The following is a 24,949-nucleotide window of genomic DNA, read 5'->3' as shown; positions in this document are numbered from 1 at the left end:
GATGAGTACGGCTGGGAGGTCATAGGAGACTTCAAAATGGTGGCATTCCTGATGGGTCTCCAAGGCGGTTTTACTAAGTTTCCCTGCTATCTTTGCCTTTGGGACAGCAGGGACACCAAGGCGCACTACCACAGGCGGGACTGGCCACAGCGGACCGAGTTCTCTGTGGGGAGGAACAACGTCAAGTGGGAGCCACTGGTGGACCCCCGGAAGGTGCTGATGCCACCACTGCAGATCAAATTGGGCCTTATGAAACAATTTGTCAGAGCTCTAGATAAGGAGTCGGCAGCCTTCAAGTACCTTCAAGACTTCTTCCCTAAGCTGTCTGAGGCAAAGGTCAAAGCCGGTGGCTTCGTCGGACCACAGATAAAGAAGATCCTGGAGTGCAATGAATTCCCCAAGAAGCTCACTAGTAAGGAGAAAGCGGCTTGGAACAGCTTTGTCGCAGTGGTTCGGGGCTTCCTGGGCAATCACAAGCCCGAAAACTATGTGGAGCTGGTTGAGACTCTGGTGAAGAACTACGGCACAATGGGCTGTAGGATGTCCCTCAAAGTCCATATCCTTGATGCTCATCTTGATAAGTTCAAGGAGAACATGGGAGCGTACTCGGAGTAGCAAGGCGAGCGCTTCCACCAGGTTATACTGGACTTTGAACGCCGCTACCAAGGACAGTATAACGAGAACATGATGGGGGCTGATTCGTGAAAGTGATTTACAGTATAATCGTAAATCTCGAAAAACTACTCACTTCTAAATCTTTTGTTGTCATTTTTGTATTACTTTAGTATAAATACATGTTAATTTGGATTCATATGTTGTTTTTTTCTGACTTTATGTGAACGAAAAGACACAAATTCGCCTGTTTTCTCATTGGAAATAGGTAAATTTCAAAATATCACTGTCTGGTCACAAAAGCAAAGTTTGTGGGGAATAATAGCCATTTTCTATACTTTTGAGGCATAAGCAATTAGGAAATAACACTTACTACCCAGGAACAAAAATTGTGTTACATAGTGGAATCAGTCAGTCAGGGTGATAAAAACCTAAAATTACTTTGGATTGTCTGGGAGTGAAATAAAAGCAGTCTTACCGGCAAATAAGAGAGTAAAAATAACAGTCAACTGATAAACGCCGTGCCCCAGAATGTTTTTCATCATGGTGCGAGAGATCAGGGGTTTGTTTCTGCCGTAGGGTTTTCTCAGGAGCAGGGACTCAGTGGGTGGTTCAGTGGCCAATGCCAGAGAGGCAAATGTGTCCATAATAAGATTTACCCACAACATCTGCACTGCTTTCAACGGAGAGTCCTGAGAATAATTTGAACAGTAGCAGAAATAAGAAGTCTTACTATCTATGGACAAGATTTTCACTTTTAAAAGATGGCATAGGGTGACAAAATCAAATACATTTTGTAATTGTTTTGTTTTAAGTACAAGAAAACACTCAATTCTCAGCAAAACTCAAATACCATTATATGCTCAACATTCAAATCAAAGCTGTCATCATCATTCTTGTTTGTATAAAATGCGGCAGAAAAGTTTTTAAATAATGTACAGACATTATATTTATGAAAGAATAGCCATGTGGATTTTTCATATACCAGAATTGAAAGATAACCACAGACTGAAGATGAATTGCTTTCAACTGATGGCAAGACAGGGATTGTGTCTGGGAGTCATATTTAATTTTAAAAAAATTTTTAGTGGTTTGTGTGGGCATCATTTAGTTCTTTGAAAAAAGAAACAAACAACTTTGTCATAAGAAACACTGGAAAGTATGACTCACAATCTGACATGTAAAATCTAAGCCAGACTCTTATTTACTTTTTGCTAATCATGACAAATCACTTGCACACATATCAAAAGTGCATGTGCAAATATAGACTCCTATAAATATGCAAAGTAGAAAATATGTCAAGACATCTAAAATCAGTAACATTTTAAAATCATGTTTTAAAGCTAGTTCAGTTAAAAATGTGCTAAAAAAACAAAAAACGTGACCTGTAAGACCATTTCAACAAGCAGGTCCTAGAATCTTCATGCTGTTACAAATGAAGTCTCAGCTGTAAAGCCATGTTACAGCTAGTTGATATTCTCATAAATGTAATAGATAAAGAAAGTATGTGACCTAGCATGGCCTCTGAATGTAAATATATACCAAGTTCTCTACACACTTTGTATTCTCAGCTTCCATAGCTGACTACACAAGATAACATTTACCTGAGTAATGCAGGCCCCCGTGAAAGCGACAATTACAGCTACAATATTGACAGTAAGCTGGAACTGAAGGAACTTGGAGATGCTGTCATACACATTCCTGCCCCACATCACTGCCTTAACAATGCTGGAGAAGTTATCATCCGTAAGGATGATATCAGAGGCTTCTTTAGCTACATCAGTGCCAGCAATTCCCTTGAAAATGAAAGACACAATATTACATTTAACAGCAAATATCAGGGAGTTACGGCAATTAACACTGCAGATACTGCCAAAAACTATCCAAGTAATGCAGCATCTCAAATTAACCCATACCTTGAAATGTTCTCATCACCAGCAGAAGCTAATTTGGAAATGCAAATGTTCAAGATGTGGAATAAAATAATTCCACAAGGTAATGCAGGTAGACAAATGCAAATTGATAAAATAAATAAATAAATAAATAAATAAATTATATCAGGGCGTTTCGGAAAAGTTTTTTTTTTTTTTTTTTTTTTTTTTTAAACCTTGTGGGGCTACTGCATTTTCATGGATGAAACACATTGGTTATTTAAAGACTTCACTGAACACAGTATAAACATACCATAGCAAACCCAACATCTGCTTTCTTTAGGGCAGGTCCATCATTGGTACCGTCTCCAGTTACCGCAACAACCTGCCTTTGTTCTACTATTGTGCTGTCAATAATACCTGCAGGATTTAAAATGCACATTTTAGTCATTAACTTATAAAAACACTTAGACATGCTCAAATTTGTTGTTACCCTTACAGCTCATTGAAATAATGCTTCATTCCTCCTGAAAAGTGATGAAATTAAAAGCTATTTTATCATGTATACTTGCATGCCTTTGGTATGTCATAGAATAAAGCAAAGAAGCTGTGAAAAGAGATGAATTATTGCTTATTCTACAAAGATATTCAAAAATGGCCTGGACACATTTGTTGGTACCCCTTAAAAAAGATAATAAATAATTGGATTATAGTGATATTTCAAACTAATTAGTTTCTTTAATTAGTATCACACATGTCTCCAATCTTGTAATCAGTCATTCAGCCTATTTAAATGGAGAAAAGTAGTCACTGTGCTGTTTGGTATCATTGTGTGCACCACACTGAACATGGACCAGAGAAAGCAAAGGAGAGAGTTGTCTGAGGAGATCAGAAAGAAAATAAAATACAAGCATGGTAAAGGTAAAGGCTACAAGACCATCTCCAAGCAGCTTGATGTTCCTGTGACAATAGTTGCAAATATTACTAAGAAGTTTAAGGTCCATGGAACTGTAGCCAACCTCCCTGGGCGTGGCCGCAAGAGGAAAATCGACCCCAGATTGAACAGAAGGATAGTGCAAATGGTAGAAAAAGAACCAAGGATAACTGCCAAAGAGATACAAGCTGAACTCCAAGGTGAAGGTACGTCAGTTTCTGATCGCACCATCCGTCGCTTTTTGAGTGAAAGTGGGCTCCATGGAAGAAGACCCAGGAGGACTCCACTTTTGAAAGAAAAACATAAAAAAGCCAGACTGGAATTTGCTAAAATGCATATTGACAAGCCACAATCCTTCTGGGAGAATGTCCTTTGGACAGATGAGTCAAAACTGGAGCTTTTTGGCAAGTCACATCAGCTCTATGTTCACAGACGAAAAAATGAAGCTTTCAAAGAAAAGAACACCATACCTACAGTGAAACATGGAGGAGGCTCGGTTATGTTTTGAGGCTGCTTTGCTGCGCCTGGCACAGGGTGCCTTGAATCTGTGCAGGGCACAATGAAATCTCAAGACTATAATGGCATTCTGGAGCGAAACGTACTGCCCAGTGTCAGAAAGCTCTGTCTCAGTCGCAGGTCATGGGTCCTCCAACAGGATAATGACCCAAAACACACAGCTAAAAGCACCCAAGAATGGATAAGAACAAAACATTGGACTATTCTGAAGTGGTCTTCTATGAGTCCTGATCTGAATCCTATCAAACATCTATGGAAAGAGCTGAAACTTGCAGTCTGGAGAAGGCACCCATCAAACCTGAGACAGCTGGAGCAGTTTGCTCAGGAAGAGTGGGCCAAACTACCTGTTAACAGGTGCAGAAGTCTCATTGAGAGCTACAGAAAACGTTTGATTGCAGTGATTGCCTCTAAAGGTTGTGCAACAAAATATTAGGTTAGCGGTCCCATCATTTTTGTCCATGCCATTTTCATTTGTTTTATTATTTACAATATTATGTTGAATAAAAAATCAAAAGCAAAGTGTGATTTCTATTAAATATGGAATACACAATGGTGGATGCCAATTACTTTTGTACTTTTTTTTTTTTTTTGAGAAAATTGTGCATTCTTCGTTTTTTGTGGAGGGGTACCAACAAATTTGAGCACGTCTGTATAGCACAGAACTTGGAATAGACTCAAGTAAATTAATCTTAAGTATGCACAATGCAGTGCATTAAGTAAGCAGCCTATAAACCATGTTTTCAATTGAAGCCAAAATACAGACCAAGAACACAAAAGTTAATTAAACAAAAAAAAAAAAAGACATTTGTTGGTTGCATAAGTATTCACCCCCCTGAGTCAATACTTGGTGGAAGCACCTTTGGCAGCAATTACAGCTGTGAGTCTTTTTGGGTAAGTCTCTACCAGCTTTGCACATCTGGATCCTGCAATTTTTCTTTCCCATTTCTTTCCCATTCTTCTTCACAAAATTGCTCAAGCTCTGTCAAGTTGGATGGGGACCGTTGGTGAACAGCAATTTTCAAGTCTTGCCACAGATTCTCAATCGGATTCAGGTTCTTGTTTTTAAACCACTCCAGTGTAGCTTTGGCTGTGTGCTTAGGGTCATTGTCCTGCTGGAAGGTGAACCTCCACCTCAGTCCCAGGTCTCTTGCAGACTGAAACAGGTTTTCCACTAGAATTTCCCTGTATTTGGCTCCATCCATCTTGCCCTCAATCCTGACCAGTTTCCCAGTCCCTGCCGATGAAAAGCATCCCCATAACATGATGCTGCCACCACCATGCTTCACCGTGGGGATGGTGTTCTCAGGGTGATGAGCAGTGTTGGCTTTGCGCCACACATAGCGTTTTGCACTAAGTCCAAAAAGTTCAATTTTGGTCTCATCAGACCAGAGAACCTTTTTCCACGTTTGCTGTGTCTCCCACGTGCCTTTTGGCAAAATCCAAACTGGATTTGATATGGGTTTTTTTCAGCAATGGCTTTCTTCTCGCCACTCTTCCATAAAGCGCAGCTTTGTGGAGCATCCGGGTTATAGTTGTCTCATGGATGGTTTCTCCCATCTCAGCTGTGGATCTCTCCAGCTCCTTCAGAGTTACCATTGGCCTCTTGGTTGCCTCTCTGACTAATGCCCTCCTTTCCTGGTCACTGAGTTTTGGTGGACAGCCTTCTCTAGGCAGAGTCGCGGTTGTGCCACATTCTTTCCATTTTTTAATAATGGATTTAAACGGTGCTCCGGGGGATGTTCAAAGTTTGGGATTGGTGCTTCTCCAGATCTTTATCCCGGACTTGTTTTGATAGCTCCTTGGTCTTCATGATGCTGTTTGTTTAGATATGCTCTCTAACAAACTCTGGGGCCTTCCAGAAACAGGTGTTTTTAATCTGAGATCATCTGACACTTTAATTGCTCACAGGTGGACTCCATTCAACTAATTATGTGACTTCTGAAGGCAATTGGTTGCACCAGAGCTTATTTAGGGGTGTCACAGCAAAGGGGGTGAATACTTATGCAATCAAGACTTTTCAGTTTTTTATTTGTAAATAATTTTGAAAAATAATATGTAGATTTTTTTTCCCCACTTATGGACTATTTTATGTAGATCAGTGACAAAAAATCCTAATTAAATCCATTTTAATTCCAGGTTGTAACACTACAAAACATGGAAATGTCCAAGGGGGTTGAATACTTATACAAGGCACTGTGTGTGTGTGTATATATATATATATATATATATATATATATATATATATATATATATATAAACATTTATTAATAACACCTGCAAAAATAAGGTTGCATCTTCTCAAATAATATCTGAAATGGGAGTTCTACTAAAAGTGTTCAATGTACCTTTTACTAGTGTGTGCTTATCAGTAGGGGAGGATCTTGCAAGTACTCGAAGCTTAGGCCAGATCTTATCTATGCGCTCCTGCTCAATCTAGAAAGAAAGCAAAATAAACCAAATAATTAATACCAAAATAAGAATAAAATGAGTAAAAAAATGCTACTGAAAAGATTCTGAAAAAAGAACTTACCTCTCCTTTTTCATTGCGGATCCGCCTGTTAAACTCTTTACCCTCTATGCACAAGAAATCATCTCCTGGTAGTAGAATTCCACACTTTATGGCAATAGCACGGGCTGTGTTTATGTTGTCCCCTGTAACCATGCGAACTGTGATACCAGCACGCTGGCACTTCTTGATTGCATCTGGAACCTGGTCAGGACAGTTTACATTTTTAAAAAGACTGTTGCATTTTGAAAGTGGAAATGAAAGTTGAAATGATTAAATTTATATATTTCAATAATGTTGCCAAAAAGACAAGGAGGGATAACCAATGCCATATTAATCTTTACTACCACTGTTGCAAATTACCCCAATTATGCAGAGAATGGTGTAGAGCAGAGCTGGGCAACTGGCAACCCGCAGAGCTGCAAATGATGGCCCTTGAAAGCCTATCGGTCCTAAAACTACTTTAAAAAGGAGGAGTCGCTAATTTGCCAAGCAGGCATCCTTTGAGATTATCTCATGAGACACCAATGTTTTCAGCGTGTTTTCCTAATCCGCAGACACCTGGGGCCCGTTTTATAAAAGCGAATCGGAAGCACCTTAAATAAAAAAAATAGGTTTCATAAAACTTTCACAGAGCTGCGACATTGGCAAATTTTCACCAGAAACCTGAAACAGCCAAACAGCAGCCGCAAGTAGAAATTCTATTAAAGAAATTTGCAGATCCTATTAAAAGATACAATGGCGCTCATACTACTAGCTCGTCATCTATATGGCAGAGAAATCCAAACAGAAAGAGTATTTAGTGTCCGTCAAATCCTCTTGATGCATATACAGACATTAATATCAAAAGTACAGATTGCCAACAAGGGAGATAACTAAATCTTAGGGCAGTCAAATGTATTTTTATATTTAAACATAAAACAAATCTAAATGGATTTTATTAAATCAATCAGTTTTAATCTAAGAAAGATATTTGAAACAGAACAAAAACAAATTTTTTTTTTAAACTATTAAAAGATTTTATGCACAAAATCCTATCTTGGATTTACTGTGCACACTGAACACTGAGTTACCATATACACACAAACACAAATGGCAAAAACAAAGTAATGTTAAGGTTTCATTGCAAAAGTCCAAAAGGTTAGGAAATTGCAAGTTAAGGTAGCCACGCAACCTTAACTCTGCACTCTTATGTGTATGTTTCCTGTCACACTTGACATCACATATGACCTCAATGACATATTCTCCCCGTAGACTAGCCATATGAACATAACACTGGGAAATCATAATCCTTGCGATTGGTAACATGTTCAGTAACTGCATTAGCATTCCCACAAACAAAATATAACATACATTATAATAATAAATATATATATATATATATATATATATATATATATATATATATATATATATATATATATTTGCAGAAAATGACAATTGATCAAAATAACAAAAAAGATGCAGTGTTGTCAGACCTTGAATAATGCAAAGAAAATAAGTTCATATTCATTTTTGAACACAATACTAATGTTTTAACTTAGGAAGAGTTTAGAAATCAATATTTGGGGGAATAACCCTGATTTTCAAGCACAGCTTTCATGCATCTTGGCATGCTCTCCACCAGTCTTTCACATTGATGTAGGGTGACTTTATGCCACTCCTGGCGCAAAAATTCAAGCAGCTTGGCTTTGTTTGATGGCTTGTGACCATCCATCTTCCTCTTGATCACATTCCAGAGGTTTTCAATGGGGTTCAGGTCTGGAGAATGGGCTGGCCATGACAGGGTCTTGATCTGGTGGTCCTCCATCCACACCTTGATTGACCTGGCTGTGTGGCATGGAGCATTGTCCTGCTGGAAAAACCAATCCTCAGAGTTGGGGAACATTGTCAGAGCAGAAGGAAGCAAGTTTTCTTCCAGGACAACCTTGTACTTGGCTTGATTCATGCCAAAGCTGCCCAATTCCAGCCTTGCTGAAGCACCCCCAGATCATCACCGATCCTTCACCACATTTCACAGTGGGTGCGAGACACTGTGGCTTTTAGGCCTCTCCAGGTCTCCGTCTAACCATTAGACGACCAGGTGTTGGGCAAAGCTGAAAATTGGACTCATCTGGGGGTGCTTCAGCAAGGCTGGAATCGGGCAGATTTGTCTTTGAGAAGGACGCATGAATCAAGCCAAGTACAAGGTTGTCCTGGAAGAAAACTTGCTTCCTTCTGCTCTGACAATGTTCCCCAACTCTGAGGATTGGTTTTTCCAGCAGGACAATGCTCCATGCCAACAGCCAGGTCAATCAAGGTGTGGATGGAGGACCACCAGATCAAGACCCTGTCATGGCCAGCCCAATCTCCAGACCTGAACCCCATTGGAGATATTGGTGATGAGATATTGGGAGACAGTGGGTAAGATAATAACAATAATAATACATTTTATTAACAGGCTGTGTAACTATTTATTTTAATTATTACTTACTTAGATAGATAACAAAAGACATTTTTACTTATGTTAGGTTAAAAGCAGCAAGAAGCGCTTCACCATCTGCTTTTCTTTTTTTGCTTATTTCAATCCTCTCTCAATACCAGCAGCTTCACCAATTATATTTAGACAATGTTTTCCTCCTCATTTGAGGTATTTTTCATCTGCCTTCTATTACGTTCTTTTAATTTTGCTCCATTTGTTAATCTAACCATTTTTTTATTTCAGGTACCGTTCGCTGCTCCACCCCTAGAGAATTTACTACATCTGGTTATCTGCCACTTTTTTTTCTTGTCTTTGTTAGTTAAATTTCCAGACAACTTGCCATATAGAACAGATTCGTGTTGGCTAACCATTTCTTTAATTGTATCAATTTCTTCTTTGGAAAAATTAGTTTTCCCTTGCACTCCTGCCATTGTGCAATTACCTAATCAGTCACTGGGCTTTAAAGCGGATTGCCAAGTTACAGATTGTTTTTGAGCGCAGATCGCTAAAGAGTCATTGCAAGCAGTGGCACTTGGAGTGCTTTATGAGACGCACGCAGCGACGACTTCTGCATCCTCATTGCAAATTGCAGGACTTTTATGAAACTGGTCCCTGTAGTGTAGTGTAGAGTAGTGATCTAGTCAGCTGAATAAAATGGCTTTCAAAAAGAGAAAAAGGTGGAAGTTGAAAACTGAGCCTTTAATAAAAAGGAGGTGTGGCGGGGTGCCGCGCCTCTGTGCGTATTTTGTATTTTATGTTATATTATATTCTGTTATATGCATGTATGCATGTATGTATGTATGTATTGGTGTACAGAGTGTGGGTTATTACGAGTGATTTAAAATATCTGAATGAACTAGAATTTGCGTTGAAGAATGGTTACAAAAAAAAAAAAAAAATCACTAAAGTATCAAAAAAGTTACCTTGCAACTGAGGCCACATGTGCTGTGTGTCTATGCTCGTTTTCTGAACTCCGTGCTGCTGCTGGCCGACTCAACATATAACCATGTAAGTGGATTGTACTTAATTTGCTAGTTAAAATCGTTGTTGCTGGGGTAACTATCCCTGCCTTGTAATTTAAGTTTTGCAAACTGTGCTAGGCTGTGTTGAATCATGAGGTTGACTAGAATATTGTGTTACGTATACGGATGTAGGCCTACAGGATAGTATAAATTGGCAAACAGAACGGCTGCCGTTCTAAGACTCTAAGTGCCAGCCGTCTAAGGGCCACACATCCAAGGGCAGTCTGAGCTGTGGCAGTTACAGCAAGGACAGGTGGAGTGAGGATTTTTTCCAAATCTCTCCCAATGGCTACTAGAGGCCTGTGGCTGAGTGTCCCGCCACTATATGTATGTACACTATTGTTATTATTTGTATTATTATTTGTGGCGCGGACGAAAGCCGCTGTCATTATTTGATTTTAAAACCTTGTGAGGATGCGTGACTGATCAGCTACTGATTATTTAACTGAGAGTCATGCATCCTTATGAAACGTGCAGACTATGGCCGAGGAGTAATAAGATAATTAATTAATTACTAGCTAGTTAACCCCTCGGCCATAATATAAAAGCCTGCATCTGTCTGCGCTCAGGGAGAGTGTACAGAGGAGAGTACGGGAGAGCGAGCAAGGAGAGAGAGAAAGTAAAACGTAAACAACTGCTAAACGTGCTGGTTTTTACACCAGCACAATACTTATTTATTTCTGTTTGTTTGGCCAACGTGCCTTTTTGTTTTGTAGTGTTTTGTTTCAATCTTTTGTTTCGTTTATTATTTAATAAAATAGCTGAGCGCTGTTGCTCTTCAGTTCCACCCGCTACTTCCCGAGTCTGTGTTACTGGTCTGACGTCACCACTGCAAGTCATCCTGTTCACAAGGCCTCATTTCTACTTTAACACCCAACGTCTGGATCCCCTAGACAAAGTGGGCTCACTCTTTCTCCACTCCCAGAATGAACACTGGCAAGTACCATTACTAACTCCTTCTCCACCTATACTGCCTGCTACAAAACTGAAAATCTCTTTTTTCAATTGTCGCTCTCTGACTAACAAATCTCTACTTCTCAGCGAACTTATAACTAATACCAATCTTGATCTTCTCTGTCTAGCTGAAACCTGGCACTCTGTAAACGACATGCATCTAGCCACCCCAAAGGGCTATTCCCTCTTTGACAAATCTCCTCCCCCCTCGTGACCGACTTCCACACTTCTGGATTGTCTTGGGCGCTCTCAATTTGTCAACGTCCCCACTCATACCTGAGGACACACCCTGGATCTGCTCGTCACATAGGGTCTTGACCCCTCAAATCTCTCCGTCTCAGATATCTCTCTGACCATTTCTTAAATCACTGCTAGTATTAATCTCCCTGCTTCTTCCTCTGCTACTGTTATCTCCTTCCATCCCAAGAATCTGCTGAATCCTCTAAAACTCTCTGAATGTGTCTCTTCATCCCCCCCTAACTGGTACTCTCCCGTCCTCTGTTGACGATGTGGTGACCCTCTACAACGCCACCCTTACTAATATCAAATCGACAGTTGCACCGCTTATAGCCAGAACAGTCATGAAAGATCGAAACTGCCATGGTACACCCTCAAACTTCGATTGCTTAAGTTTGCCTGCCGCAAGCTTGAACTAACGGTTCACAGAGAGATCTGGACCGACCATCTCGGTAGGTACAAGCGTGTGCTCACCGCTGCCAGGGCGAAGTACTTCTCTGAAATCATAAATATGGGACACAGTAAACCCAATGTTCTCTTTAAGATCATTGACCAAATCCTACATCCAGCCAGATCCATCTCCCGTTCATCCTCCTCTTACCTGTCATAATTTCTCCTCTTTCTTTCAGAACAAAACTGACATCTATTCTCCCACCATAAACACAGTCTAACTTGACCACCTTGACTCTCCTCCGGTTGCCCTTCCTGCCCTCTCCTCTCTCCATTGCTGATGTCTCCGGCTTACTGTTGAAATCAACTACTGCTATGTGCCCCCTGGACCCTTGGCTGACTAATCTTGTCTGTCTCTGCTTCTGATCTTGCTCCTTCAAATTATGCACACTCTCAACCAGTCCCTGTACTCTGGCTCGGTTCCTGCTGCCCTTAAGCTTGCCCGAGTTATCCCGGTACTCGAAAAACCCTCCTTCAAATCGGCTGACTTATTTAATTTCCATCTTATCTCCAATCTCCCTTCTCTCCAAAACTCTCGAAAGGGCTGTAGCCAGTCGGCAAATGAAACGTCTCACAGATAACAATCCGCTTGAATCCCTACAGTCTGGCTTCCGGCCGCATCACAGTACTGAAACTGCTCTGCTCCGGATTGTGAATGACCTCCTGCTTAATGCTGATGCTGGTGCTCCCGCTGTGCTTGTCCTCCTTGACCTAATAGCTGCTTTTCTTCAGCTGAACAAATATAAACTCCTTCTAGTAGGATCTAGGTCCACCGACTCTGGCCTGCTTGTTATCCCCAAGCAAAAGTGCACCACACTTGGAGAATGCTCGTTTAGCTTCATGGCTCCGACTCTCTGGAACTCTCTCCCAGCTTTGGTGCGTGACGCTCCCACCATCGCTCGCTTTAAAATCAACTCTCAAGAACCACTTGTTCTCTCTTGCTTTCCTTGATCTTTAAGTCTGATATCTTCTATTAGCTGCTGTGTTGTTGCTACTATTTTGTGTATTATGTTACTATATATCATGTATTATGCATTTTTTACTGTATTGTATTAGGCATTGTTTCTTACTGTATATCATGTATTATGCACTTCTCTGTATTTAAAGTATTATGGACTTTGGTGTTACTGCATCTTGTAAACCACTTTGTAATGGTGGTCCACTATGAAAAGGCGCTATATAAAATAAAGATTGACTGATTGATTGATATAGTTGTATTTAGGCACAGGGATTGCACACTCACTCCACATGCGGATTAAAGTGGGTATTAGTATGAAAGCATGGGGAGCACAATTAGTTCACGTGCAGATGTACCGAGATTCCAATTGAATGACTGATTGCAATCGAATCTCGGCACAGTTGCATAAAAGATGCAGTGTTTCACTCACTCGGGGTTGGGTGTTCGGTTAGTGGAAAACGGGAGAGCGAGAGAGGAGATAAATTATAAAATAATAAATTGCTACACATGCTTGTTTATTCTGTTTGTTTTGGCCCACGTGCCCTTTGTTTTGTGTTTAAACCTTTTATTTTATTTAATAAATATGTGCATCAGTGTGTTTCATACCCCAGTGCTGTCTGTCTCCTTCCAGGTCTGTGACATCAAACACGTCAGACTGCCACAGGAGGAAAGCTGCAGTGTTTAGTGTGCCTCCATGCAATATCGGAAATTAAGGAGTATAATGTGCAATAGTATTACGTTCCTGATCAACAGAAATACCACAGACGAAGGGGAACAGCATTTTATTGTCATTATTAATATATATATATATATATTGCATTGCTAAAATGTGTTACTGGCCCGTAAACTCGTTTCATGTGAAATGTGTTGCCCTTCAGTATGAAACAGTTGCCCAGCACAGGTGTAAAGTGTGTATATGTACGTGTGTGTATGTGTAATATATATATATATATATATATATATATATATATATATATATATATATATATATATATATATATATATATATATGCAAATACTTTATATATAAAAAAATAATTAAATACAAAAACAAAGCTTCTTACTTCAGGCCTGACAGGGTCCTCAATCCCCACAACACAAATACAGGTGAGGCTGGTTAAAATATCAGTCTCATTGTCCCATTCAGGCTCCGAATCTCCAGCAGGGAAGTCCCTATATGCCAAGCAGATCGTTCTCAATCCTTCTGAGGCCATAGGCTCAATTACTTTCTTTACCATATCATCACGGTCTCTGGGTCTGAAAAGTTTGGCTTCCCCATCTGCATTGAGAATTCTATAACACCTAGAAAAAGAAAAAAAATCAAGAGAAAGTCATCAGAAATTTGCACTTTTCATATGCGGTTTGCAAGCAGAATTATCATAGCCCATTGAAAAAGCAGGGACGGAATATGCGTTTCTTACTTTTTCAGGAGGATCTCGGAGGCTCCCTTACTAAACATACGGTAACTGCCATCAGCATTTTTTAGAACAGTGCTCATGGATTTTCGGACAGAGTTGAAAGTGTAGACTTTGTAGAGTTTTTCCTCTGGGATTTCATTTCGAACAGCCTGGTAGTCTCTTTTCAAGTCCAAAGCAAAACCCAGCAAGGAACATTCTGTCTTGTTTCCAACATGACGTGGCAGGCCACCTTCCTTTTCAGGAGACTACAAGGATTAGAGAAAAAAGCCTCATTGGTGGTTGCTTTTTTCTAGAATCCAGTAATTTGAAGTTAAACATTTTTAGTCACTCTTAAAATAATTTAAAAGAGTAGCTTGATTATTATTTTTTTTATTATCATAGCTGACAGTGTAAGGGTTATTGCCCACATTGCCAAACAGGTAACGCAACAAACATTTTTTTTTTCTTTTTTTAAAGACCCTCTTCCCACAGTGATCAGAAGACACCCCCCCCCCACCCCCCACCCCCCACCCCCCACCGATCTCAAACCCGAGTGCAATGGAACTGACATGTTGAAAAGTCCTTTCATTGGTTACATCCTGATGACTTTTTACAAGTGTAAAAAGTCATCAGGATGTAACCAATGAAAAGTGCTGTAGCAACACATGGGGACTATGTTTTCAAACCCTGCTACTTACTCTAAATTATTCAGGTAATTGTGAATCAGTTCCAATTTTATACACAACACCTGCAAATGTAATTCTACTTACCAATATTTTAGTAGTGTAAGCGCAGTTGACCCCAATCCCTGTAATAAGGAGATCCAAACACTTTTCAGGAACAGCTTCAGGTTCAGGGACCTTTCTATAATGCTTTTCCCCAATAAAGACTTGGACTACAGTCATCCTGTTCATGGTCAGAGTTCCAGTTTTATCAGAGCAGATAGCTGTAGCATTGCCCATGGTTTCACAGGCATCAAGATGTCTAACCAAATTATTGTCTTTCATCATTTTCTATAAGGAGAAAGGAAAAACATGCTATTCACAAAATGAACAAGTGCATTTTTAATTCATGTTAAATGTATTATACATCCAGTAAATACTATTTAATTTCTGATTTGGTCAAAATACCATAACTACTTGGCAACTCACATACCCAAGTCGTTTGTCAGTTATCAATATAAAATTACTACCTACCTTTACAGAGTAGGCCAGAGAAATTGTGACTGCAAGTGGAAGACCCTCTGGTACGGCTACAACCAGTACAGTGACACCAATGATGAAGAACTTCACGAAATATTGGATGTAAATTGGCGTGCATTCGGTGATCCAACTGATATTTTGGACCCAGAAGGTGTTGATGACAAAGTACAATACAAGGATGATGACTGTAATAGCAGACATCACTAGCCCTGAACAGGAAAGAACACAAATATTTGTGTTTTATGGATTGTAAAAAAAAAATTAATAAAGTAATAACAAAGCATAAATGTTGGTCAAATACTGCAACTTTTTTACCCGCTTTGCCAATTTGGACTGCCAGTTTTGTAAGCTTTCCTTGAAGAACAGATTTTTCTTTCTTCGACGTGTTTGCTTTCCTTTTTTCCTGTGCATCCCCATCTAGACCTTCCTCACTCTTGAGAGGCTGCATTTCCATGGCAGCTCCATCCTGAGCGTTAGCTGAGAAGCAGGGGGGGAAAAAAAAATGTTTAAATATATTAAAGTCAAATGTATTGCAGTGGATTGCTCTTTTTAAAAAGATTTACACATATTTTATATATTTTTGCAATATTGTATGATATTCATATTATTTAAAATAAATAAATAACCAGAGCAGCAGCAGCAATGGAAAGCATTACGTTTTACTAAATATGCAACAAGGCCCATTCAGACTTTATCAACATCAAATATTTCCACTTCAAAGCTGGGTTTCGACTTGGCTGATGTGCCCATATTGATCCTGTGATACGCCAGACATCAGAGTAAGCTGAAACTGGTTGCACTTGTATAGCATTTGTAACTTACTCTCTCTCTCTCACACACACACACAAACACAAAGAAAATCTACACCCTTAAAAAGCAGGCTCCATTTAAAATTAAGATTAAACCCTAAAATTAAAAGTGGATCGACTGTTGTGTCATTTGTCCAAGGAGTGCTCAATTAACCATAGAGCATAATCTGTAATGGCATCACTCATCACTATGATTGGATTCGCTAGTGAACTTGCTGTTGTAAAAAAGCAGAGAGAATACTCTGATTTCAGGATGCTATTTTTCTGACATTTAGGGCTTACCTTTGTTACGATTTTCAACAGAGCCATCTTGCTTTTTGTCTTTATAGAAAAAAAAAGATTGAAAAAGGCATTTAAAAAAACACTTTTGGGTATAGAGCATTAATTAAAATGAGTGGTGACCTTTTTACCTTTTTGTTATTCATTTTGTAACGAATATTCAGTATGTCGTCAACATTTTTTTTTAAAAACATACAATTTCTAATGAATTACTACTTCAAAATATTTTTTTCCCCCTCACACATGAATGACAGAATGCATAACTCAAACATGTAATTGCAAATACCTTGAGGCTTGTGGCAGAGCAAGAAAAAAAAAAAAAGTGTAAAAGTCAACTTACTTTTCTTGTCCTTTTTGTTTTGTTTCTCTTCCTTGTCTTTGTCCTCATCCTCACTAGCCCCAAGTAAAGTAAAGATAATTCCAGTTTGTGAGTTTACACCTACAGCAGTGACTAGCACTTTTCCAGACCCCTCCATTACATGGGTACCTAAAATACAAAAATGTAATTAACATATTATTGTTTAAGAAAAGTTCTACAATCTGGGGCAGTAGTGTGGAGTAGTGGTTAGGGCTCTGGACTCTTGTCCGGAGGGTTGTGGGTTCAATCCCAGGTGGGGGACACTGTTGCTGTACCCTTGAGTAAGGTACTTTACCTAGATTGCTCCAATAAAAACCCAACTGTATGAATGGGTAATTGTATGTAAAAATAATGTGATATCTTGTAACAGTTGTAAGTCGCCCTGGATAAGGGCGTCTGCTAAGAAATAATAATAATAATAATAATAATAATAATAATAATAATAATAATAGTGAAAGGTAAACTGATAAATTCATGCTTGATGTCAGGCCCAGAGAGGATCCCCCCCCCCCCCCCCCCCCCCCAGGAGGACAAGCCTCCGTTATAAACTCCTCTCTGTTGGTTAGTGGAGAAAATGTGTTTAACAGCCAAATTGGGGTACACCTGTTTAGACTGCACTTGTAGATCTATTGATCTTCCCCTGCTACTGCACTGGACTTCCCTGACCAAAGCATTACTGGACCCTCAGCTAATGCACTATTATATCCTTGCTCTTTTATTGTGTCATTGTAGATATAACTTGTTGTAATCCTAACTTGTTGCATCCTATTTCATATTGTATTTTGGTAGTATTATTTGCACTTACTGTAAACTATAATGTATTTAAATATGAATTTAGCATTGTAACCCTTTACTGCCCTTTAACACTTGTACAAACACACACACACACACACACACACACACACACACACACAATCTTCCTGTAAATTCCTGTCCACTTAATACCAGTTAATTCGAGTTTAAGCTCGATATCAGTTGTGAAATTATATGGACACCAGATATCTTAAGACATGGGCTCTGAGTTTTCAGCACACGCATTTACCAGTTCAAAATAGTGGAATACCTGAAAGCAGCAATGGATCCTTGTCTAAGGTTTTCTTGACATGATCAGACTCCCCAGTAAGTGAGCTTTCATCAATTTTCAGGTCATTTCCTTGAATTAGCACACCATCAGCAGGTAGAAGGTCACCTAGAGCACAAACAAAAAAAGTGTATTTAAGGCGATCAATATTTACACAATAATTTATCCAATTTCTGGTTTTACTGTGAAAACAACTAATTATATGGACACAATATGGCAACGTCTATATCTCAAATGGTTGGTATCATTATTCATTATGTTTGGGTATTGGTAAATAGTGAATCAATATATGTTGATTTACTGTCTCTGAAATAGCCAAATGCAATGTATTTGATCCTTGAAATATATGCTCACATTAATATACTACAAGTGTCAAACTCCATTTTAATAAATTTGCATTTAACGTATCAATATTAAATGTAAATGTTACTTTTGGTATTTAAGCCAAATCAAATTTACATAGACTTAGATCAGGCAAAAGTCTGATCTTTTTCATCTCTGTAGACATAAAATGTGAGGTTACATAGAAGTGGTTACAGGGAGAATGTTCAGATTTTAATAGCTTATCTAGCCATTTACCACTTATTGGCAAATTTCCAAAGTGCATTTTTCAGGGAGATTACAACCATATGTAATGCTTACCATATTTCACTTGTGCAATATCCCCAACAACAATTTCTGCCACTGGTATCTGGATGACTTGGCCACCTCGGACAACAGTAAACTTCTGCTCTTGTTCGATTCGGTTTTGTAGCCCACGAAACTGTTTCTCTTTACTCCAGTCATTAAAAGCCGTTACTAGCACCACACAAACTACAGACAGAAGAATTGCGACCCCTTCGATCCAGCCTGCATGCGATTCCCCTTCATCCTCCACACCACCAGCAGCAGTACCACAGACTGCAGAGAAAAAGAACAAGCACAGCTGCAGAGTTACACAGTTAATCTGTGAAGGCATGCAGTATGGTATGTAGGCTAAATAGTGTGTTCAAGCTGTCTTAGAGAACAAAAGAAGGGGTAGACCAAAATGGGCAAATGTGGACTTCTAAACTTTTAAGCAAAAGACAAATAATTTGCCACAATTTTACACTGTTAATACTCAGAATGTTTTTTTTTTTTCTTGAACAGCAAACAAATCAATTTTCAAACAGTTTTGTAGACAAGAAAAATGAAGACTATTTCTACACATTTACAAATGCTATTCATTTGAAATCAATGAAGATATATACCTAAAACTTATATAGAAAAATACTTATTGTTAATAGTGCTGGGACAAACATGGGATTCTCATGTTTGGATACCCTTTAAGATTCAGACAAGTACAGTATTCGAATATTCGTTCATTTGCAAAATGTTATCAAAGCCATTATATGTAACACTATTAAAGCTGCATTAATATACCAGAAGTAAGAATAGGATGTGAAAGCCTTACTTTAGTGAATTAACTACAAAACAAAAGGATGCCATATTTTTATAAGCTGTTTAATTTGAATAAACCCTTCAAGTAATAAAATGTGGAAAAAGGGGCACTGTACAATATATTTTTTTAAAAAATGACCATGTTTTATTTCTCTTTTTACATTGCAACACAAAAAAACAAAATGATCGCTATACGAGACCTTTATTTTGCAAGTTGAGCAAGTGTTGGAAAATGTGAGAGGCATTTTGAGTGACATACCAGATCTGTATGGCAGACAGAAACACACCCCAAATTGACTCACTTCCCAAATATGAGGCTTGTGTTTCTTGCGCATCTTAATTTGGATAAAGTTTAAATGCTGAAGTATTTTAACAGCCAGAAGTAAATAGGGGATTAAAAGCAGCTCATTTTATATTCCAGGTTGTTTATTATAAATTTGTTGTAATGGAAGTCAAAACACAGATGGCATACCCAGACCCTACAGCACGTCTATTAAAGCTAACCCACCACTGCATGTCCATCACCGTGTGACCTAGTACAGCGCAACACCACCACCACGTGACCAAATACAGCGCAACCCCACCACCACGTGACCAAATACAGCGCAACCCCATCACTGTGGGACACCTTTACAATGACAGACTACCACTGCAAGCTCCGTTACAGTGCATCACCGTGCACAACTTTGTAGCTATACTTGCTGCCAGCCCGAGATGCATTCAGGATCTTAAGTTACTGACAAGTAGCTGCATGGTTTGTTATTGTTATTATTATTTTTATTTGTATTTTACACATTACCTTAACAAGTTGCTCTTCTTCAGTAAATATGAGTTTCGATAAAGGACACTTCAGAAGCAATTCATGCTCAAGCACTTTTTAAAAAAATTATTATTTGGCATACAGTACCAAAATAAATAAAGTCAAAACAAAGTGAAACGACATTCTGCTTCCCCCTGAAAATAGTTCCAGTGTCACACTAATCTACTCAGTTAGAAAATAAAATTTTAAAAAAAAACACATTATTATTATTATTATTATTATTATTATTATTATTATTATTATTATTATTATTATTTATTATTATTATTATTTATTATTATTATTAATAATAATAATAATAATAATAATAAGCAGCAGTGTGGAGTAGTGGTTAGGGCTCTGGACTCTTGACCGGAGGGTCATTGGTTCAATCCCAGGTGGGGGACACTGCTGCTGTATCCTTGAGCAAGGTACTTTACCTACATTGCTCCAATAAAAAAAACAGGTAATTGTATGTAAAAATAATGTGATATCTTGTAACAATTGTACGTCACCCTGGATAAGGGCGTCTGCTAAAAAATAATATTAATAATAATAATAATAATAATAATAATAATAATAATAATAATAATAATAATAATAATAATAATAATAATAATAATCCTGGCTTCTTTTCAAATAAACATGGTTCCTCTTTTTTGTGCTACTTTACGATATGCTATGGTAAATTAAGATTAGACATTGAACAAATGAATAACAAAAACAAATGTTAAAAAAAAAAAACTCATAAGAATTCTATTTAACTGCTAACTAGCCTACCCTACAAGTTTTGACAGTCAGTTATGCAGGATTTATTTTCTTTTTTTACTTTCAAAATTGTTCCATTCAAGTTTTACGACTGTATACTGCTACCAAATACAATAAGCTATTAAAGGCCCACAATGTAATATCTGTGTTTATGCTGAAATATTCTCCCTTTTGATTAACTCACAGACCAGTTTCATGGATTGACTTTATTCTTCACCTCTACTCCATACATTTACGTTCACCACAACAATAGTATTCATATTAAACAGGTAATAATAATAATAATAATAATAATAATAATAATAATAATAATAATAATAATAATAATTTGCGGCTAACTGCATACATTGGCCCTGATGCAAGGCCATATCATAATATTAATCTTGTTTTGTCCAGAAGTATAATTATTTTGTTGATTAAAAACTGTTTGAATAAAATAAATTTAGGAAGGTTAAAAAAAAAAAAAAAAAAAAAAGGAAATCCTGCATAACTGACTGTCAAAACTTCTAGGCTAAAAAGTTAGCAGTTAAATAGAAATCTGAGATTTTTTTTTTTTTAAAACATTGTTTTTGTTATTCGTTTGTTCAATGTCTAATCTTAATTTACCATAGCATATCGTAAAGTAGCACAAAAAAGAAGAACCATGTTTATTATTAATGTATGGATAAAAATGGATTTCCCCATTTGTAGCACCGATCTTTGAACAGTAGAGTTAATATAACAATGTAACATTTTCAGTCATTTCCAGTTTAACTTTGTGCAAATAATGCCAGGAGAAGAAATATCATGGCTCACATGAATAGAAAAAAATGCCTAGAAGTACAGTAGTTGCTCTGTACAGTAATTGCGAGTATGCAGCATCCCCTTGCAGATTACTTGCCCATCCAATAATTTATTTTATAGTACCGAGTCAAAACAAAGAAGACGTGGCTATTCGGGTCTAAAATTCCAACTGTAAGCAGCAGGTTGAAGCGAGGTGGCTGTGCTGGATCGTTTTAGTACCGATTTAACTTGCAGACAGGAATACTTCTTGTCTGGGCTGACTTTCCAGTTTGGTTTCTGAAAGCTGTTTATTTTACGTTCTGTTCAGTAGCCTCTGTAGTAGCCTTTTGTTTAATGTGTGATTCTGAAGCTAAATAGCGACCGATCGTATTTTCTCCAAATACACATTAAGATATGGAAAACAATTACCTCAGTCTGCATGTAGTTTCTCTGGGAAATATCTTGAAACGATCATCAGCCGAAATATAGTTTGCTTTCTTTGTCGTCCATTTCTACTATTTTACCTCCAATGCTGAAAACTAGATTTTAGCAACCTAAATCAAAACAATGCAGCACCAACCTTGTCACTCCCCCTACTGCACAGTACTACAGATCACATAAAAGCAGTAAAGACGCACCGATAGGCTGATTAAAAAATTGTCATTTGAATAATAAACAAGAACGTTAACTGCTTTGGAGAATTTATTTTGTAAATGTTACTTGTGGACATTTTTTGTTTGTTTTTTGCTTAAGTGCAATGCACACGGGACGGCGAAGGAATAAAAAAGGGCTATCTACAGAAGGAAGATACGTAGTTTGCGTCACTTGCGTTGTGCAGTAGTTCATTTAAACAAGTTTTTTTTTTTTTTCCCTCTCCGTACTTGTTTGTATTCTTTGGCCCCTAAGAGGTGAATTTCGCGGTGACCCCTCAATTTCATGATTTCCGCGAAATCGCGAATTAGGTAGGTCCCTATCAATGATGAAGGTTTTCAGTGTGCTTTTGCACTGCACACTGTAGCTTTAAAATTTAAATGTTTGTTTTGTGAAAATATTTTCACAAATGACAAAACAGTGGGCATTCTGCAGCAAGTTTGAATGGTATTTCACCAGTCAATAAATATGTTAACTGCACTTCTTGATTCTTTAGAGTGACTGTGTGTTGTCAACCTTTGAATTTTAAGCTTGCCTCATTGTAAACGTAATCTATCTATCGCATGCTAATAATGGCTGTAATTTCACCCCTGCCTGAGTCAATGCCCCAACCCCACTTTTGCCTTAATGACAACTTTACGACCCACTGAGCGTCGACTTGGCAGAATCTGGTATATATACACACACATATACATGATGTAACAAACTGCATTTGACACGATCACTGTTGCCCTAGTAGATTGCATTTTCAGCAAATGCAATCTACCTAGAAATGTCACAGATACTTGAAAGCTGAACGTTTGAAGATACTCCTTTGATAATAACCTCATGTTATGCAATGACAGCATGACACTACAAGGAACTCCCTTGTAGTATGATGACATTACTGCACTGAGAATTATATTGTAAGATGATTTACATTTCCCCATTTGGTCCATATTGGTTAAACAAAGTACCTCAGCAGGATTCATACAATCATCTCTACATGATAAATACATTAAAATTCGAAATGTGATCTTTTTTTGTGTGAACAAAAGCAAAGCATCCATAATAGTTTAATCTACGAGAATATAATGCCAGGCTGAATGATTTGTAAAAATGAAATAAAATGGCAATGTGAAAAAGATCTCCATCATCAATATATGCCCAGAGGTTAAAACAATCTGGCAATGAAAATGTTAACTTCTAACTTGTAATGGAACTTTGATAGAATGACTATACCAACTAGAAAATCCACGAGGTTTATTCAGTTAATCTAAAACAGTTACAGATTTAAATACCACCAATGCTTATTTAATAAAAAATAAAATTAATTGGATGCAAGTGTATTTCTATATGTAAAAACATGTACAATTCCAAGGTGGGTCCTAATTTAAACAGAAAATAGTATTTATGTTATAGATGCCACTATTTCCCCCTAACCCTAAATTCAAACAACAATGTGACAGTAAAAGGGTTCATTTATACTGGACAACAGTAGTGGAACGTTGGTAAGAAAATCAAAGAATACAGCTGTGTAGCAAACACTAAGACAATTCAATGTGTACTGTCTCTATAAAAAAAACTCCAAAAGGCAATGTCATGGCGTGCAACACTGTTAGCTTGCAGGGTTTATACAATGCAAATACGAAGTCACTACAGTACCTCAAACATTTCTAAAATATGAGGCAGAGACATGGTTTCCATTATGCTCGTCTCAGGACACTTGGATTCAATACATTTACAAAACTAGCGTAGGGAAACAAATCTAACACCACCAATTTTTTTTGGTTTTATGAGTAGGAGGCTGTGTGGTTCAGTGATTAATTAAAACCGGCTTGATACCAGGAGGTTCCCGGTTCAAATCCCGGCTCAGCCACTGACGCACTGTGTGACCCTGAGCAAGTCACTTAACCTCCTTGTGCACCGTCTTTCGGGTGAGACGTTGTTGTAAGTCACTCTGCAGCTGATGCATAGTTCACACACCCTAGTCTCTGTAAGTCGCCTTGGATAAAGGCGCCTGCTAAACAAACAACAACAACAACAACAACAACAACAACAACAACAACAACAACATAATAACAGGGACTACAGAAGTTTCTAATAAACTGTTTGAAAGCAATTTCTGGATTCACAAAATGTGGGAAGTAGAATTCCATTTTTATAGCATAAAACACAAAAAGGTGTAATAGTAACAACAACAACAACAACATCATCATTTTAAAAAGCACTACATACCTTCTGTGTCTCCGCCTGGAGGTTGATAAAAAGAAAGGCCTAATGAAACTATGGCTGCAACTTCTAAAATAATTAATGTTACATCTTGCAATGCTTCCCATACTAATTGTAGAAATGTTTTTGGCTTTTTTGGAGGTATAAAGTTCTGTCCAAACACTGCTTGCCTTCTTGCAATGTCTGCAGGATTCCCACTTAAACCTAAAAAAAGAAGAGAGAAATATTAAATAACCAATAGTAATTACCATCATTTACTAAATTTAACTAGGGCAAAAGAATAGATGCAGAAAATCCAAGAGAGCTAAATAGGAACATTAAACCACCCAGACGTCCATATATTTCATGGGAACCACATGGCCCGAACTGGTTTATACCACTTATAAAACGACTATTTCAAAGTTAATTGTAATTCGGGGGGAAGAAAAAAATAAAAATAAATAAATAAATAAATAAATAAACAAACAAACAAACAAACCACACACCACACTGGGTGTATACATACCCAGTGTTATATAGTACCAAAGAACATAACCTTTAATTTGTATTCAAGAATTTATTTTAAACTGTATATTTCCATTGTAAAGTTCTGCGTTGAAAGTGGCATCTCAAAAGTAGAGAGTGGAGCACAAGCTTAGCCAACGTTTTCAGATCTATGTCCATTTACAGACATTATTTCCCTTGTGGCAGGT

General features: G+C 37.9%; 1 protein-coding gene across 7 annotated transcripts in view; it reads right to left on the bottom strand.

The window, feature by feature from the left end:
• LOC117419777 (plasma membrane calcium-transporting ATPase 1-like) overlaps nt 1-24,949 on the bottom strand; it is a 74,390-nt gene that overhangs the window by 7,963 nt on the left and 41,478 nt on the right. For all 7 annotated transcript variants that reach the window (XM_058986279.1, XM_058986281.1, XM_058986278.1 and 4 more), the window contains 15 exons: nt 24,264-24,461; nt 18,290-18,547; nt 17,630-17,755; nt 16,549-16,695; nt 16,212-16,250; nt 15,436-15,597; nt 15,115-15,329; nt 14,689-14,931; nt 13,943-14,184; nt 13,586-13,823; nt 6,464-6,643; nt 6,279-6,366; nt 2,797-2,903; nt 2,217-2,408; nt 1,091-1,304 (listed from right to left, as the gene is read on the bottom strand). In XM_058986279.1, the coding sequence (XP_058842262.1) occupies nt 1,091-1,304; nt 2,217-2,408; nt 2,797-2,903; nt 6,279-6,366; nt 6,464-6,643; nt 13,586-13,823; nt 13,943-14,184; nt 14,689-14,931; nt 15,115-15,329; nt 15,436-15,597; nt 16,212-16,250; nt 16,549-16,695; nt 17,630-17,755; nt 18,290-18,547; nt 24,264-24,461 (2,649 nt within the window). The remainder of the gene's footprint in view (nt 1-1,090; nt 1,305-2,216; nt 2,409-2,796; nt 2,904-6,278; nt 6,367-6,463; nt 6,644-13,585; nt 13,824-13,942; nt 14,185-14,688; nt 14,932-15,114; nt 15,330-15,435; nt 15,598-16,211; nt 16,251-16,548; nt 16,696-17,629; nt 17,756-18,289; nt 18,548-24,263; nt 24,462-24,949) is intronic.

The sequence above is a fragment of the Acipenser ruthenus genome, chromosome 14 (genome assembly GCF_902713425.1).
Source record: "Acipenser ruthenus chromosome 14, fAciRut3.2 maternal haplotype, whole genome shotgun sequence".
Lineage (NCBI taxonomy): Eukaryota > Metazoa > Chordata > Actinopteri > Acipenseriformes > Acipenseridae > Acipenser > Acipenser ruthenus.
Note: the sequence above shows the minus strand (reverse complement) of the source record. Positions and strands in the feature narration are given on the sequence as shown.